General features: G+C 41.9%; 2 protein-coding genes across 3 annotated transcripts in view; one reads left to right on the top strand and one right to left on the bottom strand.

The window, feature by feature from the left end:
• The window catches only part of LOC113028266 (CAP-Gly domain-containing linker protein 1-like), a 129,423-nt gene that overhangs the window by 26,942 nt on the left and 84,254 nt on the right, over positions 1 to 18,227 (bottom strand). The window contains exons 9-11 of the mRNA XM_026178389.1: positions 4,343 to 4,417; positions 3,923 to 4,021; positions 2,894 to 2,968 (exon numbers count right to left, since the gene is read on the bottom strand). Of these exons, the coding sequence (XP_026034174.1) occupies positions 2,894 to 2,968; positions 3,923 to 4,021; positions 4,343 to 4,417 (249 nt within the window). The remainder of the gene's footprint in view (positions 1 to 2,893; positions 2,969 to 3,922; positions 4,022 to 4,342; positions 4,418 to 18,227) is intronic.
• On the top strand, positions 13,230 to 14,689 carry LOC113033526 (uncharacterized). Of its 2 annotated transcripts, XM_026187429.1 has the most exons (3): positions 13,230 to 13,346; positions 13,581 to 13,863; positions 14,045 to 14,689. In XM_026187429.1, exons 1-3 carry the CDS (start codon positions 13,261 to 13,263, stop codon positions 14,687 to 14,689), a joined length of 1,014 nt encoding a protein of 337 aa, XP_026043214.1. In that variant the 5' UTR covers positions 13,230 to 13,260. The 2 variants fall into 2 exon arrangements, with proteins under 2 accessions (XP_026043214.1, XP_026043205.1); XM_026187420.1 differs by lacking the exon at positions 13,230 to 13,346 and having other exon boundaries at positions 13,419 to 13,863.

Here is an 18,227-nt window from a genome sequence, read left to right as displayed (position 1 = left end):
GATTTTCGTACTGCCGCCACCGAAACCGGTTGGCCTGACGACGCTCTGCGTGGGGTATTTTTTTTCGGGCATTGAATGAGGGTATGAAAGACCAGCTTGCCTCCCGTGATGAGCCTAAATCTTTTGAGGAGCTGGCGTCCCTCTCCCTTCGCATTGACAACAGGTTGCGTGACAGGGAGAGGGACAGGAACTACAAATCCCAGCGCCGTTTACCGCGCTCGTTTCCGGGTACGTCATCGTCGCCGCCTCTGACTGCAGACTCGCATGAGTTTGTCGCCTCGGCTTACGTCACTGATCCGGAGCCGATGCAGATTGGCCGGTCACGGTTGACACTGGAGGAGAGGGAGCGGCGGCGTCGGGCACATGCCTGTTTTTACTGTGGCTCGTTGGATCACTTGATTGCTGCATGCCTGAAGGAGGGAAAAGGCGTCGCCCGCCGGTAGAGTCGGGGATACGGGTGGACGGTTCGAACTCTGGTCAGAAACCCCGTTTTCAACTCCCTGTCACCTTGGAGATGCTACAGATCACTCATTCGTGCACAGCCTTGTTAGATTCCGGTTCAGAACAGAATTTAATCAGTCTCGCTCTCGCTGAACGATTAGGCGTTCCGCTTGTGCACCTTGAGCCGCCCATTCCAGTTAGAGCGATTAATAACCAGGTTTTTACTAAGATTTCTTTTCACACTGGTCCAGTGTCACTGTGCACTTCGGGAAATCATAGGGAGAGACTCACCTTTTTTGTCCTCGATTCACCTGATACTCCTCTCACTTTGGCTGTGTTTGCACAATCCGCACTTGGATTGGGAGGGGCAAAGGGTTATCAGCTGGAGCCCTTTTTGCCACTCCAATTGTCTGACTTCCGCCCGTTTTCCCGGCCCGGGGGAGGCTTCGGGGACTGATGCATATGTCCCCGATCTCTCCGGGGTGCCGCCGGAGTATCATGATTTGCGGGAAGTATTCAGTAAGATCAAAGCGCAATCCCTACCGCCCCATCGTCCTTATGACTGTGCGATTGATTTGCTCCCCGGGGCGCCCTTGCCCGTGAGCCGATTGTATAGTATCTCTATGCCAGAACGCGCTGCGATGGAGGAGTATATTTAGGGATTCACTAGCGGCTGGGATAATCCGTCCGTCTTCATCCCCCGTGGCAGCTGTTTTTTTTTTTTTTTGTTTGTTTGTTTTTTTTTTGTGGACAAAAAGGATGGGTCTCTTCAACAGTGTATTGATTTCAGGGGCTTGAATGACGTCACTATTAAAAAGAAGTATCCCTTGCCACTCATTAGCTCCACTGTTGAATCCCTGCAGGGTGCCACGGTGTTCACTAAGTTAGATCTTCGCAATGCTTATCATTTGGTGGGAAACCGTCAGGGAGACGAGTGGAAGACCGCGTTTAACACCCCCTAGGCCATTTTGAGTATCTCGTCATGCCTTTCGGTTTAACGAATGCTCCAGCGGTGTTTCAGGCCCTTATTAACGATGTCCTACGGGATTTCCTCGACCGGTTTGTGTTCGTCTATTTAGATGACATTCTTATTTTTTCTAAGACTCTGGCTGAGCATCGTTCGCATGTCCGAGCTGTCCTTCAACGCCTCTTGGAAAACAGACTGTATGCCTGAGCTTATTCAACTCCTCTCGTCTGTCTTTAGTTGTCACGGCAACTCAGAGAACATTAATGTAACAGACAAAAGTACACAGTTTACCTCTGAAGCATTTGACCCATTCCTCCATAATACAGGCAACTCTCACAGCAGAACATCTGTCTACTACCCAGCTGCAAAATGGAGCAATTGAACGGTTTCTTCGTGACCTCTGCACTTGCATCCAGACGGCAATCCAGCCGTCACAGCCATGGAAGGAGACTGTGCTGGACTGGCTTCAAGTTTACTGTACAACACTGCATGCGACCACTTCCCTCTCCCTACGAACACCTTCATGGCAGAAAGATGGGTAATAAACTGGACATACTCCCTTTGCCTTCTACTGTAAGAAATATCAGCTGAAGAGGCAACATTACACTGATGCTAAGCGTCATGAATGGAAGCCTGCTTTTCTACCAGGAGAGAGAGTGAGGATGAGGAAACCACATCATTCTGTTAAAGGACCCCAGATTTACTCCTCCTGACCTGGTAGCACGCAACTCAAGTTTTTAAGTTAGATAAATAAATAAATGAAGCAAGTATGTGTGACAACAACACACACTGTCTCTGTACATTTTCGATAAACAACAACACCCTGCAATAAAAGACAGTCTTCACCCTGATGAGAAAACACTGAATCTCAGTATCACTAATGTCTGTAAAACTCTGAGGAGAGTTAATGTATGAAAGGCAGTGTGCTGAGCAGCTAGCACACGTCCTTACAGACATCTTTAACACCTCGCTGCAGCAGAATGTTGTTCCATCATGTTTCAAATCTGTCCCCATCACATGTTTTGTTGACACCTGCCCTCTGCATTAACTCCCATAATAATGAAGTCCTTGTAGAGTCCCTTCCACGTCAGTCTTCGTACTGGCCAAACGGCTCCACAGAGCGATGTCCTCTGCTCTTCACCTGAGCTTTACGAGAACAGTCACGTATGAATGCTGTTTGTTGGTTGATCATCCCCCAGAAGCTGTTGAGAAAACTGACCCCTCCCACAGGTATCAACACCCCCATGTGTATCTGGCTGCTGGTCTTCCTCACTGACAGAACTCACTCAGGCTACGTCCACACTAATGCTTTTTTGTTTGAAAAAGCATCTTTTTCTCTCCGTTTCGGCCTCCCATCCACACTGAGACGGCGTTGTCTCAGGAAAAACGCAGCATTTTGAAAACCCTCTCGAAACCTTCCTCCATCATCTCCACTTTATCCCCCCCACCACCACCACCATTCTTCTGAGCGATGTTTTCACTGACCTTTGATTCCAGTGTAGGAAATGTTTGCATCAGCCTCTGAATGATTTCATCCAGCTCCGTCTCAGATTTGGACATCTGTCAGAAAGAAAGACAGACAGATGTTGATGTTTCAGCACTTTGTTGATAAAGTGACAAAATTGATGAAGCTTCACACTGTGAGCAACATGTTTAAACACACAAAAACTAAAATCACTTCATTTCTTAGACATTTTATTTAAATACGACTACTGCTCTTTGCGGCTCCTCTGTTCCAGCTTATGACCTTACACCACACAAGTCTCATATACTCTACAGTCTAATAGCACATTTATTTTTGTTACTGTCTGTTTAAGGTTTGTAGAATAATAATGAACTTAAACATAATCACAGCTTTTACAAGGATACAGTAACGTGTCTTTAATGAAATGAACATGTGCAATATTCTCACTCTTATCTTTGTCTCTTCACACACAGTTAATCACATCAAATGCAACAATAAACAGAAGTTTTAAATCTCACTTCACTTACTGCTATTTGATCAGGTGTGTGATAACGTCAATATTTAATATAGAAGCTCAAATTTCAACAACATAAAATGCTGTCAGTTTAGAAGATAAAATTAACATAAGAACATATAAATATTCAGCTCTGGCAGACTGCTACATATCAAATTTGATGACACACTGATTTTAGGACAGACTTTTTTCTTCTTTGCTGTGGAGCATCTTTTACAGTGTGTCATCATGTTTTTGCCATATCCACAAAATCTCGGTTAAAGGAAGATGACTGTGTTCATTTACTGAGATCCACAGTTTGTATATCATAAATTCTTTTTCTCATATTTTAGACATTTAGATTTAGATTAGTTTATTTATACAGTTGAGTGTGATAGTGAGTAAATACTGATGTTTACAATTATGTTCAATATAGGTATTTGTTGTGCCTGAAAATGAACAAATAAATGAATGAATGAATGAAATGAATGAATTATACTTTTCACAAAGAGAGTTGAATCAGCAAAATCACAATGTTTATAACTGAAAGACAAACCTCTGGATTTTTGTTCTCCAGCTGGTTCTTCAGTTTCTCTGATGCTTCTTTCACCTGCTTGAGCTGATCGATGATTTCAGTATTCTTCTCTAACTGCAGCTGAAATGTCACATGAAGAAAGAACTGAAGGAAAAAACGTTCATGCTTCAGACACAATAATGAAACACAACACAATGAGTCACATTAAAGCTGTATGATGTAAATTTAAGGGAGCTGATGCTAACAACATTAAGTGTTGTGGGATGATGTCAACAATCTTGCAGTGGTAGGATTTCAAAGTTGTGTTTGGTTAATGATACAGAAACTGCTGCTGGACAAAACTGCAGGAATATAAGTGCACAGGTCTGTGATCATTGGGAGGATGACAGCATCACAGGTGTCCATGTTTACCTCTGTGTGCTGAGAGATGCTTTCACTGACCTTTGAGTCCAGTGTAGGAAATGTCTGCATCCGCTTCTGAATGAATTCAGCCTTCTCTAACTTAGAGTTGATCATCTGTGAGAAAGAAAGACAGACAGATGTTGATGTTTCTGCAGCGCTTTGTTGATAAAAGTGCCAAAATTACTGAAGCTTCACACTGTGAGCAACATGTTTCCAACAATTGTGTCCCCTTACACAGTCTGATTGGTGTGTTTTTTATTGTACTATTATTATTGTATTGTATTATTATTGTATTATTATTATTACATTGTAGCCACAGCCACCCTGGGGCGCACTGACAGAGTTTGATGTGCTGCGCTGCTGCTCCAGAGGGAGAGAAAGTACTTCCAGGTCAGTTTTTTGTTATTCCCTCATCCTGTAAGCTGTGTTCCTGTTTGCAATCCTTCACGGTGATGCTCCGAATGTTAAGCTAATGTCTGAACGTAAGTTACCTTTAATTTGTTGAGTTGCAAACTCAAGTTTTGCCGCGGCTTTGACTTTCTACCGAGTCATAGCGGCGCAATTTCACGTGGTGATTAAAGGCTTGTGCCGCCAACTGCTGCCATAGTGTAGTACTTCCATTCAGCCACACGATGGCGCCATTAATGATGGTTATAGCCGGTGAATGTCTATGTTTGTAGTATGACATCACCACTGTGTTTAATCTGAGTTCTCTGTATATTTGAACCAAGTAATGTAATATTTACATAATTTGAGTTTTTATATATTATGTCATGGACATTATATGCATAGATGGATGTGTAACTTTATAGTTTGAGTTTATATTAGTTGAACCACTGTTGCTGTAATATATTTGGTCTAACAATAACTTATTATTTACTACAGACTATTGGCTACACTGAGCTTTGAGGTGACAATAAACCAGCTGACTGTGACAGTTCAGCAATGTGGAAGCCTCGTGTCCTCTTTCCTGTGTTCTGACCGACACACCCTCTTGTTAGCTGCTGAACCTAAAATAACTAGCCCTGACCTATTACTCCTCAATAAAGACAGAGACAGACAACCATCACATCTATGAGCAATTTAGAATCATCTGCTAACCTAACACCACTAACATGTCTTTGGACTGTGGTGGGAATCTGGAGAGAACTCGTGCAGACACGGGGAGAACACGCAAATCCAGTCAAGATGGGGGATTTGAACCCAAGACCTGCTTGCTTCTTGGAAATGGTGTTAAAGTCAGAGGTTAAAGTGGACCCCTAGTGTGGCATCTCTTCATCTGAGCATCTGCTTTTTCCTTGCCACACATTGACCTACTTTGATGGGATTCAGTAAGAAACTTAGTTATATTTGTGCTGTGATTTGCTTGTAGCGGCCGTTATGTTGTAAAACAGCGCTGATGGCAGCAGCTGGTTGCACAACTTGGTACACTCGGCCAGAGGAGGAAAAATCAGTTTGTGTTGGTCCCGTGACTCAGAGTTGCTCTCCTCCACACAGTGCTCATTTATAAAGTGCTTTAAAAACCCAAACGTTTGAGTGCAGCTAGACAAAAAACAAACAGCACAAATGTAGTCAAATAAACTGATTTTTAGTTTTACTGTAGTTATTTTCCTCTCAGTTCTCGATTCTCTCACTAGTTAGCTAATGTTAGAGAATTGTGGATCAATATGATTGTCATTGTGTAAGATGATTACATCTTTAGGATGAATACTGACTTCTGTTTCCTACACAGACACACACACACCACTGATCACATCACATGCTCATAGAGACACACACATCAGATGTTCTCTGTTGCAGACACACATGACACATGTTCACATGTGAGTGTTTTATCTGTTGCATGATTAATGAGATGTTTGTGTGACCACAGAGTTAATAAAAGGCTGTAGGGGAGGCTGGCTCTTGGGAGTTGTCTGGGATCAGGTGAGGAGCTTGCAGCTCCAAGACCCTGGTCCAATCAGCTCCCCTTGCAAGTTCAAATGGATCGAGCTCTGTCTTGCTTTGTTCACAGGAATAAGTCTAAACCAGCAAAGCGCAGACCTAACAGCTAACAACATAAACTAATGTAAGTCTATCAGCCGCAAACAACCAACCACATGACGTCATGTACCAAATTGACAGAAGATGGCGCTAAGTACTTGGAAAAATGGCGCTAAACATGTTTTTAAAACTTTAAGCCCTTGTGTTACGAACTTGTATGTCCGTGTGTTTGTTTGTGCAGGTGCTGTGTTTTTGTCTATGTTAATTTAGCTGTGCCAGGGCCCTGTTCCGATTGGTGCGTGGACTTACTGCCCCGGCGTGATTGGATCCAGCTGGAGGACCCGCCCAATAAAAGGAGGCTGGAGTGCTACAGTGGGAGAGGTCCTCGCATTTCTCCTCATCACCCAGCAGTAGTCCTGTGGTAGCCGCTGGCTGCAGTATACGTGCGAAAATTGTGGAGTGGGTAGGGGTGAGCTGCCGTTTATTTTGATCACCCGTTTTCTCCTGTTTTTGAGTTGGTTAAGGAGGTTAGACTGTGTCTTTATTTTTGACTTTATTTTGGTGAGGTCAGGGGTGCGGGATTTGTGTAGGTTTGTTTTGTTTATTGTTTTGGCCTTGGCTCACCCTGAAGTGTTGACACTCCCGTTTTGGTTCTCTTTATTCACCTTGTAAATAAATCACTTCACATCTAACGGATTTGTTGCGTGTGACTGCTTGGGTCTTGGGGGGGGAAGCGAGTGCCTCGCTCATGTTATGGCCTGGCCCTAGACGGGTCGTAACATGAATTGGGGGCTCGTCCTCTGCCTTTTTCTGTGGGTTTTTGCGTGTGTTTGGTCTGTTGGCGGTTTTCTTGGGTGTGGGGGTGGTAGGTGTGTGGAATTATGGAGTTTTCTTTGGATGATTTTGTTACTTCGCCTTCGTGGGATAGAATTGTGAAGTGCAGGAAAGCGGATTTGCTTATCATTGCTAGTTGTTATGATGTTCAAGTGTCCTATGGTGCCCGCAAAGCGGTGGTTAGGGACGCTTTGTGTGCAGAGTTGGTGGAGCGAGGCGTTCTTCCTGCCCCGCAGGCAGCTGTAGAGCAGCCTGATGGCGGGGGTGTGAAGGTGGCTCCGGAGGCTGAGCCGGGGTCGGATGCCAAAGGGCCTGTTAACGTGCTACCAGCCGAGGCGGACTCTGATGCGGCTGAGGCGGGCTCTGACACAGCCGAGGCGGACCCTGATGCTGCTGGGGCGAAGCCTGAAGCAGCTGAGTCTGGTACGGCCGGGGAACCCCTGGCGGGGCGGTCTACGGAAGATCTCCGTTTGACCCTCCGTATTAGGGAGGTGGAAGCCCGTGCTAAAGAGCTTGAGGTACAAGCAATGCACCTCCGTGTCAGAGCTTTGGAGCTGGAGCGAAAGCCCTCCACATCTGCCTCTAGTCATCCTAGTACGTCCACCGCGGTCCCGACAGGTTTTGACATCACCAAACACGTTAAACTGGTTCCCCCGTTTCGTGAGGCCGAAGTGGATTCCTATTTTAACGCTTTTGAGCGTATAGCAGCCGCGTTAAGTTGGCCGAAGGAATTTTGGCCGCTGCTGTTACAATGCAAATTGGTTGGCAAAGCCCAGGAGGTGTGTACCAGTTTATCAATTGAAGATAGCCTGGATTATGACGTCATGAAGAAGACTGTGTTGCAGGCATATGAGCTCGTCCCAGAAGCCTACCGTCAAAAATTTAGGAAGTGTGAAAAAACCGCCAATCAGACATTTGTGGAGTTTGCCCGTGAAAAAAGTCGCCTGTTTGAACGATGGTTGCAGGCCAGTAAAGCACAGGATTTCGAGGGGCTGAAAGAGCTTCTTTTGTTAGAGGAATTCAAAAAATGTTTGCCGGACCAAGTAGTTATTTATCTGAATGAGCAAAAGGTGCCCTCACTTGCTAAAGCGGCGGTGATGGCTGATGAGTTTACTCTCACCCACAAAACTATATTTTCAGCCGCTGTCTCACAGAATATTAGGGTGGGACAGGAAAGGAAAAATAAAGACAAAGTCTGACCTCCTTAACCAACTCAAAAACAGGAGAAAACGGGTGATCAAAATAAACGGCAGCTCACCCCTACCCACTCCACTTCCACAATTTTCGCACGTATACTGCAGCCAGCGGCTACCACAGGACTACTGCTGGGTGATGAGGAGAAATGCGAGGACCTCTCCCGCTGTAGCACTCCAGCCTCCTTTTATTGGGCGGGTCCTCCAGCTGGATCCAATCACGCCGGGGCAGTAAGTCCACGCACCAATCGGAACAGGGCCCTGGCAGAGCTGAATTAACATAGACAAAAACACAGCACCTGCACAAACAAACACACGGACATACAGCTTAAATCCAGCTTCACAGTTACATCTATGTCAGTGTTTGAGGGCTCAGTGTGTAAATTAGCCTTTATATGTCCAGCTTTCATGTCCTCTTAAAGGTCCAGCTGCTGTATTTCACAGGGAGAGAAAAGAAAGAGATGACTTCACTCAGAGATGGAGAAATCCCACTTTAACCTCTTCTATTCTCATCTTCTGTTTAGAGGAAAAGTCAAACCCTCTACAATGGAGACAACAGAAAATAGAGTTTTAAATTTTTCTTTTTTTTGTCTGCTCAATCTCTTCTTAAGTAATTCAAGCTAATTAAATATATTAGAATTAAAATTTATACTCAACTTATATTTGTATTCCCATTTACTGATATTATTTCATTATTATGTAGCTTTGAACAAAATAACTGGTAACAATGCCCTCCAAGGAGCTGCTTTTACTTTCTTACTTTGAGTAAATTTCAGTCTGTATTTTTTACATTTACCCGTTTAAATAGCCTGAATCAGTAATTTAACTTTTACTGAGTATTTTTCTAAAACAGATCTCTGTACATCTACTTAAGTACAGAATATCTCTACTTTTGTCACCTCTGGTGCCATTATTAGGATGAAGATTTGTGTCAGTGTGTGGGATTGTCCTCCTAAGGTTTTTCTTGTTAAATGGTGATTATGGGTAAGTGCATGTCACGGACTGCCGGGGCAGACCGTGTGGAGTGAGTAGAGGACCCAAGAGCAGACAGAGGTGAGGACACAAAACTGGATTTCGAACGAAAAGCGAGCCTTTATTGTGGCTGAGGACAAGGAGTGCAAACAAGGCAAAAGCGTAGTGACAAAACTAAACTATAACTAAACTGGGAAAGTGATACCAGGATAAACTATGAAGACACAGGAAACCATAACTATGACTACAAGGACTGGCTGTGACAACATGGAGGGTGGGAACACAGACAACGCGACACAGACTGTATGAAACACAGAGACTAAATACACATGAGGGATGATCAGGGGAAGTGGCCACACATGGGAGCACAGCTGACACACATGAACCTAACGACAGGACAGGAGAAGTGAAACTGAATACACTGACAATGAATACAGACTTAAAAGTAAAACAGGAAACATGGAGATTAGACATGACAAGAACTAAACATAACCACGCAGACATGACACATGAACCAGGCGGACTTAGTACAGGGGGAGATGACATAAACAACTAAGGAACAAAACTAAACTGCAATCTGGAAATTAACTAGGTGAACTAAGCTAGGTGCAAATGAATACAAAAGATACATGAAACTCAAATACTGGGTCGCTCGACCCAGGACCATGACACCGCATTTTGGGGTTTGTTATGGAGTAATACAAAACTAATATAACACATAGTGTAATGGATTACTTACTGCGGGTAATAAATAATGTAACACATTAGTTTAAAGTGTAATGTGAATTACAAAATGAGCGCAACACTGATTAAAGCTACAGTTAATAAATATGAGATAAAACGCAATCATGAGGTAGTGTCAATGGAAAATTGTACTGAGTAGTCAGTATAAGCTTTTAGTGATATAAGTTTATTGATGATAGAATACTGCATGATGGCCTTTTCCTTGTTTAGAACTGATTGTTCTTTTGATTGCTCAGAACTGATTGTTCTTTATGAAACGTGTTCTGATATTTGTATCTGAATCTTTCCACAGCGATAGTAAGAAGTTGAACAAGCAGTTCTGACCTCGCACACACACACACACATGCTCATGTCACTGAACGAATGTATTCATTTCGCTTGTATAAATAAAGAACGCAGACGGTGACAGAGCGCAAGTCTGTGAGTGTCTCTTACGTGTAGGAGCGCTCTGTCACTTGTCCTCGTGAGTAAAGACAACTGCAGTGTTTGTGTTTTCTAACTCAAGTGTCTCAGCTGAAGAACTGCGGGGTGACTTTAAGAAATCCCCTGTGAGGTAGAAAAACTTGTTTTTCATTGCTGGGTTGTATTTTTAAATCAATATGTTTCTTTTATGTATGAGCACACCTACTGTCTCTGTTGGTGATGTGTGAAGTCCAGGAAAAGCTTGATTATATAAAATAATTTCATCAGTAGCAACATTTTTACCAAAACAGAGACTGGTGTGACATTACTGAAGTAGTAATCTAATAATGATGAATGAAATCACACTGATGTTTTCACATTGTTTCTGCTTCATTCCTTTAACATCAATAGAGAATTCTTTCTACTCAACCTTAGTAAATGCCCATAATGCACATGATGTCTGTGTGGTAACCGTGTGCAGTTTTTTTTCTTTTTTCTGTTAAGCATTATTTCAGATAGTTTTATTTTGAAATTAGGATTAATATTCCATTTCATTTCTGAAAAACAATGAACATCTTGATATTTAATTTGTTTGTGTTTATCTACTCACGCATGAAGTCTTATTCTTAGTTTTGGGAGAAGAGCCTCTAAGAGGAACTTCAGCATCTCCCACATCAGTCTGATCCTCTGGGCTTCTGTTGTTCTCTTTTTGAAATTAAAAATAAATGAGAAGGAATGAAAATGAAAACATTGATTTATAGTAGAGGTAGGAAAAATGTATCAGTGACTTACTGTGTTTCTTCATTCTACATAAAAGGACAGCAGCTGATGAAATTAACAGCATGATGCAAAGAGCCAAACAAACAGCCAAACCGATGATGACAGAGGGAGAACTGGATGGGACCTCAAAGAAATCCTCTGAAATGGTAAAAAAAAAAAAAAAAAAAAAAAAAAAAAACTAGAAATCTGGACTTCATATGTTCAAAAAGTGTTTCTATCATGAATGCAATAATATAATTTGAACCTGGAACATGTATGTGTGTCTCTCTGTTCTGGCTGATTTTCTTCTGTTGGACTCTGCAGGTGATGTTGTTGCTGTGTCTCTTCTCCACAGTCACTCTGCTGCTGACAGTATAGAGGTCATCAGGACCTCTGAGGGTCTCTGTAGGTCCAGCAGAGAGGAGGTTTCCCTCCCCGTCCAACCACAGCAGCTCAGGCTCTGGATACCAGCCTGCAGACTCACACTGTAACACCACTCCTCCTCTGTTTTTGTCAATCCCTGATAAACTGATGACAGGTGAGGTGGCAGCATCTGATGCTGAGCAAAGAGTTTACAAAAGATGTTAGTGGGTGAAAAAACTCCTAATATGGACAGTAATTCACAATCATTAAATTATTAATATTACAAAATTCTGATGCATTTAGCGTGTTCTCTTTTCTGAAGTCTACTTACCAACCACAAGCTTAACAAAAGATTTTTTCTCCATTAAAGGAATGCTGCATTCATATGTTCCTTCATCAGAGAGTTTTACTCTGGAGAGTTTCAGTGAAATGTTTCCATGCTTCAGTTCATTGATGAACAGTGATGCTCTTCCCCTGTATGAAGGATTTCTTGTATTCACCAGATCCTGACCGGATCGCCACACATGGACAAATCTTGGGTTCAAGTCAGATCGTGTCCACTCCAATATCTCAGCTGTCACATCCTCTGCAGGCTCCACGTGACACGGTAAAATAACATCATCATCAACTAATGCAACTACTGGTTGATGTGGACCAACCACCTGAGACTCCACTATAGACAGGAGGAAAAACAAAGAACGAAAGAAAAAAGAAAGATAGATGTGTTTTTTCATTTCTGCAGCAGGTGTGAATGTATATATATATAGTTAAAGATGACACTCAGAGCATTATTTTTCTTTCTCGTTTTAAAAATTTTGATGAAGAAACCTGTTTCACTAAATAATTAAATAAACACTTGCGGGCAGGCAACAAATCATAAAAATCAAACTATTAACTACTGTTTGTACCAAATGTAACATATTTGCACTATTTTATTTATATGCACTGTAATAAAAAATATTACGCATGTAACATCAAACTTACCTCGATTTAAGTGTATTAGAAGATGGAAAATGAAAATACTGAAGACTTTGGCTGGAGAAAGGGAGAGTGCATCTTTCTGTGGAAGCATCCTCCTCTGAAAATACATCAAAATAAATACAAGTGTGGCCACAAGAGGTCATTAAAATCAACTTATTCAAGACTAAAAACATATTTTACATGTTACATGTTTTACAGTTTTTGCCCGTTGCTTGAACACTATAAACCCATGCTCAGACTAAAGTAACACAACGTGAAGCTTTTGTTACCATACCTCAAACACATGTACCCATACCTTAAACAAAAGCGCTGCTTTGCACCCCAGTACCAATTATGCAACACTCCTACTCCTTTATGCAACACACCTACCCCTTTATGCAACACACATGGTCCTGCATGCTACACTCTATGTCATACATAAGACACTTCGTTCAAAAATGAAATTTCAGGGTGCCATTTGGAAAACACATGTATCCAAAATACAAAACACATCGGGTAATTGCAACCACTCAAATACACACCTGAAGGCACTTACTTGCAAAACTGAACACCAATTAGCCAACCACAAAAAGCCCTCAGTTTAGCCATTTCAAGAACTTTGCAAGCATGGATGGAGGGAGAGCAAGAGGAAGAGGAGGAGGAGGTCAAAGAGGCCATGCACGGACCCATATTTCTGATGATATAAGAGCAACTTTGGTGGACCATGTCATCAACCATGGCCTGACTATGAGGGAAGCTGGGCAGAGAGTCCACCCACATCTAAGCCGCTTCACAGTGGCATCTATAATACGAACATTCCGACTAGAAAACAGGTATGTCTTCACCTCCATACCTTCTGCTCTACTCAGATGGTTCCATAGCACTGTTCTACAGTATAACACATTACCATATCAAGTGTACGGGGTGCTAATGCTCCTTTTGCAGCCAAAGTGGCTGATTCCTCATATTGAAGTACAGTGTTGTACAGTGGATGACACAGTACGTACAGTAAAGTACTGTATGAAAAATAAGCAAACTGATGACAATATGTGGTTGTATTCCTCCAGAATGACCCGAAGACCTTCTGGGGGTGGACGGCAACGCCTGTTCACACAACAGCAGGAACTTGCTGTTGTGGACCTAGTGAGGGCAGACAATGCCATCCGTCTCCACCAGCTACGACGGAAAATACTTGCAGACAGGCGAGTGTTCAGCAACATAGACCATGTGAGCATCACCACCATCAGACGCATCTTGGGTAAACACAGCATCACCATGAAGCAGCTCTACAGAGTCCCATTCGAGAGGAACAGTGACAGGGTCAAAGGACTTCGAGCTGAATATGTACGGGTACGTGTAACTGTCCCTTACATTTACAATAGAGTATTGGTGAAGTCCAGTAGCAGCTGAATATGTACCATATCAGTACCACATGGATCTATTCTGAGAGCTACACAGGTACCTGTGTGATGGGGTGAGGGTGCTGTATGTGTAGCACTGTAGTACAGTGACATGTTCCCCTTTTTTTCAGAGGATCATGGCCATGGATGGAGCTGCACAGCCTCATGAATACATTTTCATTGATGAAGCTGGATTCGACCTGAGCAAAACAAGACGACGGGGTCGTAATGTGATTGGCCAAAGGGCAATTGTGCACGTCCCAGGGCAGCGCGGGGGAAACATCACATTATGTGCCGCCATATGCCTTCGAGGACTTCTGCACCATCATGCAATGCTAGGTCCATACAATAGCCAACACATACTCACATTTCTAGATGCTCTCCATAACATAGTTGTACAGAACAGACCAGATCAGCCCAGGTTTGTGGTGATATGGGATAATGTCAGTTTCCATCGGGCTGCTCTGGTCCAGGCCTGGTTCACCGACCACAATCAATTTGAAGTGGTATACTTGCCCCCTTACTCACCATTTTTAAACCCTATTGAGGATTTTTTTTCGGCTTGGAGATGGCGAGTATATGACCGCCAACCACATGCCCGCATGCCTCTTCTGCAGGCAATGGAACAGGCCTGCGGCGACATTGAGGTGACAGCAATCCATGGATGGTTTCGGCATGCAAGAGGGTATTTTCCCCGGTGCCTAGCGGGAGAGGACATAGCTTGCGATGTTGATGAGGTCCTGTGGCCAGACCCCAACAGACGGCGGGATCCATGAGCCCACTTATGCACACTTGTCATGGTTTTTTGTGTTTACAGTATAGTGTTTTTTCTATTGCAGTATTATTGTGTTGTGGTTTTTTTTTTTTTTTTGCTTCATCTGAATTCATGGTACTGCGATGTACACTATTGAGTAGGTCTATTTGCGTTTTTGGTTGTTTGGAAATGTGTCTCCTGTAAATGTGCCTTCTGAATACACAATGGAAATCAAGGACTGCAGTGTTTTATGTAAAGAAGACTAGTGTGTTCCCCCTGATCTGTAAGTGTTTGCATGTGATGCAAGTATGTGTCATTTTGTCAACAGAGTTACATTTTGACAGAGGAATGTTAGGTTTTGACAGCAGAGTTTAGGTTTTGGGAGTGGAGTTTCATTTTGGCACAGATGTGTATGGTATATTTCCCAGTGTTGTGTCGTGTTTACTTGTGTTTAGAGTTTTGGCACAATGAGCGACATTTTGCCAAATGTGTTCAAGCAACTCCAGATCCCTCATATATGCTCAGAGTTATGCAAAAAATAAACCGTGTTAATCAAAGTGTAATGCTCGAAAAATCCATTTAACATCCATTGTTGATCCTGGTTAGATCAGTTGTACAGTGTGTCAAATGCTGAACTTTGAGCCTGTTATAAAATAATCAAGATGAAACCATATCCGTCTTTGCAGTGTTCAAAAAGGGGAAAGCATTCACATGGTAGGTGTTATCTCAGCTATCATAATGAAGGTGGCAGTAGAGGACTAAATGCACACTGATCAGATACTCAGGTTTACCAATGACCAAATGAATCTTTCTGAAGCTTGTATTGAAAAACGGTTCATTACTGAAAGCTTTTCTAAACAGTCCTCTTTGGTGACATCTGTTGACCAAAAATATGAAGAACAGCTTGCGTCTACAACTTGAAATAACTGCTTCTTTGTGATTGCCCACTCTACAGAGCTGAGTTGCCAGCTTCTGTTTAATTCCATGTGACATTTTTGTGAACTATCAGGGTACTGTTGTGGTGTTTTGAACATGTATTTTTAGGGGTGAAAAAATACATGCTGTGTTTATTTGATTAATAAATGATTTTGATAAATAAATATGTTTAAACATGTGCCGTGCTGTGTTCCCACTTTGCTTGTGACTTTTTTTTTCTTTTTTGTTAATCGATATTAAAATAAAATACATTGTATTGTATATTATTATATATAGTCTTATAATAGGTTGGGAGTATGCTTGCGCTGTGAGGTCTTTGCCTCTGATCATGTAATTAACCATGCTAATTAACAGGTTTGTTTATATATACCATATTTCCCGGACTACAAAGCGCACCTGAATATTAGCCGCACAAGCTAAAATCAGGGGAAAATCCTGTTTTGTACATACATTAGCCGCACCTGACTAAAAGCCGCAGGTGTTTCAATGTTGACTTATCATATGTAAGAGAATATGCACAAACGGAATTGTCAGGAAAGAGATGGCTGTTTGGAGACACACCCCTTTTATTAATATTTTGAAAAACAAGTTATGGGTACATATTTGCATATTTGTAGTGCTACTTTGAAGTTTTTTTTTCGTGCTACTTGTACAGCACTATGTTGCCTGGCGGATGGACATGTGACCAACATACCACTCTTGAACCCCGATACTGTGTGTCTGATCACATGCCCTTCCGCCAGGCAACGTAGTGCCGTACAACAGCGGAACAAACAAAACAAATCGTCTTAGGATATGACAAAAATCATGAACAATCCATAGAAAAGCCGCACCTGACTAAAAGCTGCAGGGTTCAAAGCTTGTGCAAAAAGTAGCGGCTTATAGTCCGACAACTACAGTAATAAAACTCATATGTGTAGTGTATTTTTATGTTTGTTTTAGACCTGTCTTGCATACAGTGCCCTGCAATGATATTCAAGGGATATGCTACTTGTAATCAACTCTTCACATTTGTAAACCTCATTTCAGTTGGGTACATACTATGTTACCTTCAACAGCAACTTAAATAGTTGGATGACCTATTGCAGTGTCTAAGAGTAATTCTGAATCACATATTTTAATATACTGTATGTTTGGACCATAAGGCGCACAGGATTATGAGGCGCGCTGTCGATGGATGGCTTTCAACGATCATTAAACATGACTGAGCCGATTATTAGCCCCTCCCTCATTTATCCGCGACACCTTAAAGGCTGGTCCGTGAAAATATTGTCGGGCATAAACCGGTCCGTGGCGCAAAAAAGGTTGGAGACCGCTGATTAAGAGGATCGAAGGAAGCTCGGAAAGCTAAGCAGAAGTTATTTGGAGAGGAGAGAGTGACTGCCATTGGTTGAAAAGAGAGGTAAAAAAAACTTCAGTGGTGTTGCACACTATTTTATATTATTTTTTTAAAGTCATTATTCAATACATTGCTATTGTTAACCCTTTAAAGCCGGTCAGAGCAGCACCCTCCGTTTTGTGTAACTGTTTTTAAATCCCTGTAGAACCTGAACCACATAAGCTAGCGCAATAATTTGTTTTGCATATGAAACCTGAGGAGTTGTACTTACATCTCATACCATCAGCTTGTCCTCGGTCACAGTTTCCTTCCACATAAAGCTTTGCAAAAATTGCATAAAAAGCGCTTGCAGCAACAAAAACATAATATTCCAGAAACAGGCTTTGCCGATCTGATCAGCTGTTTGTAACACTTCCCACAGTGAAACAGACATCAGCATGAACTATTGCATGTCCGCCATTTCCTGCCCAAAACCGGAAGTGCTGGAAATAGTTTATTTTGATGCACCTGCTGTTTTCTTTGCAAATTTGCATCATAGGATTGTTTTTTCGTTTTTCCTGCAGTATATAAAAATTGGTGTATCTCCAAAATAAAACTATGAAGACACTCAAAATAAATTTCCTGTTGTTGTAAACTATTTTTTGCAACTTTTTGGTATTTAAAGTTTTGAGGGATAAACCTCTTAAATTTCTCCAAGTAGAAATATATGTAAAAAACAAAACAAAAACGATTTTCAATTGTTTTGTAATTTATTGCACTTTTTTGCAATTAATGTAGTTACTATGGACTTAATGCCTACATATTATTAAAATATGGGCTATAACAGTTGTATTGATGTATAGCAACTTGAAATGCTCCCACAAATGGCACTACAACATGTAAAAAAATATAAGCTCTGGCGGACTTGGTTCTATAGTAGGTCTTAAAGGGTTAAATAAATATCGTCAAATAATCGAGATCTCAATTTCAGTGAAAATAATCGTCATTATCATTTTTGCCATAATCGAGCAGCCCTACTAGCAATCACATAGCACATCATTATATACCAGCTAGTCCAACTTCAGTAACCGTACAAAAGTCACTGCTGTCTAGTTTTCTGTCTTCATTTATGTTGTAAGTGATAGCAGAACTGTACGTTTTAATTTCTTCAGAAATCTCAGTCAGAACATGCTATATTGTGTTTAGGTGGAAACTAGCAAGCTAACCTCCTGCTAACTTCTAACTCTGCTAAATTTAATAAATTCTGTTTTCATGGATGCCTGGATGTTAAACTGAATTGTTACAG

Source organism: Astatotilapia calliptera, chromosome 2, assembly GCF_900246225.1.
Source record: "Astatotilapia calliptera chromosome 2, fAstCal1.2, whole genome shotgun sequence".
NCBI classification, from domain to species: Eukaryota; Metazoa; Chordata; class Actinopteri; order Cichliformes; family Cichlidae; genus Astatotilapia; species Astatotilapia calliptera.
This window is presented reverse-complemented; position numbering and strand designations above follow the sequence as displayed.

What these genes read in the sequence shown, in the direction of transcription:
- LOC113033526 (XM_026187420.1), top strand. Translation starts at nt 13,444, where the DNA reads ATGCTCCTTTTGCAGCCAAAGTGGCTGATTCCTCATATTGAAGTACAG. An exon ending in TTCGAGCTGAATATGTACGG is followed by an intron (nt 13,864 to 14,044) that starts GTACGTGTAACT and finishes CCTTTTTTTCAG; the next exon opens with AGGATCATGGCCATGGATGG.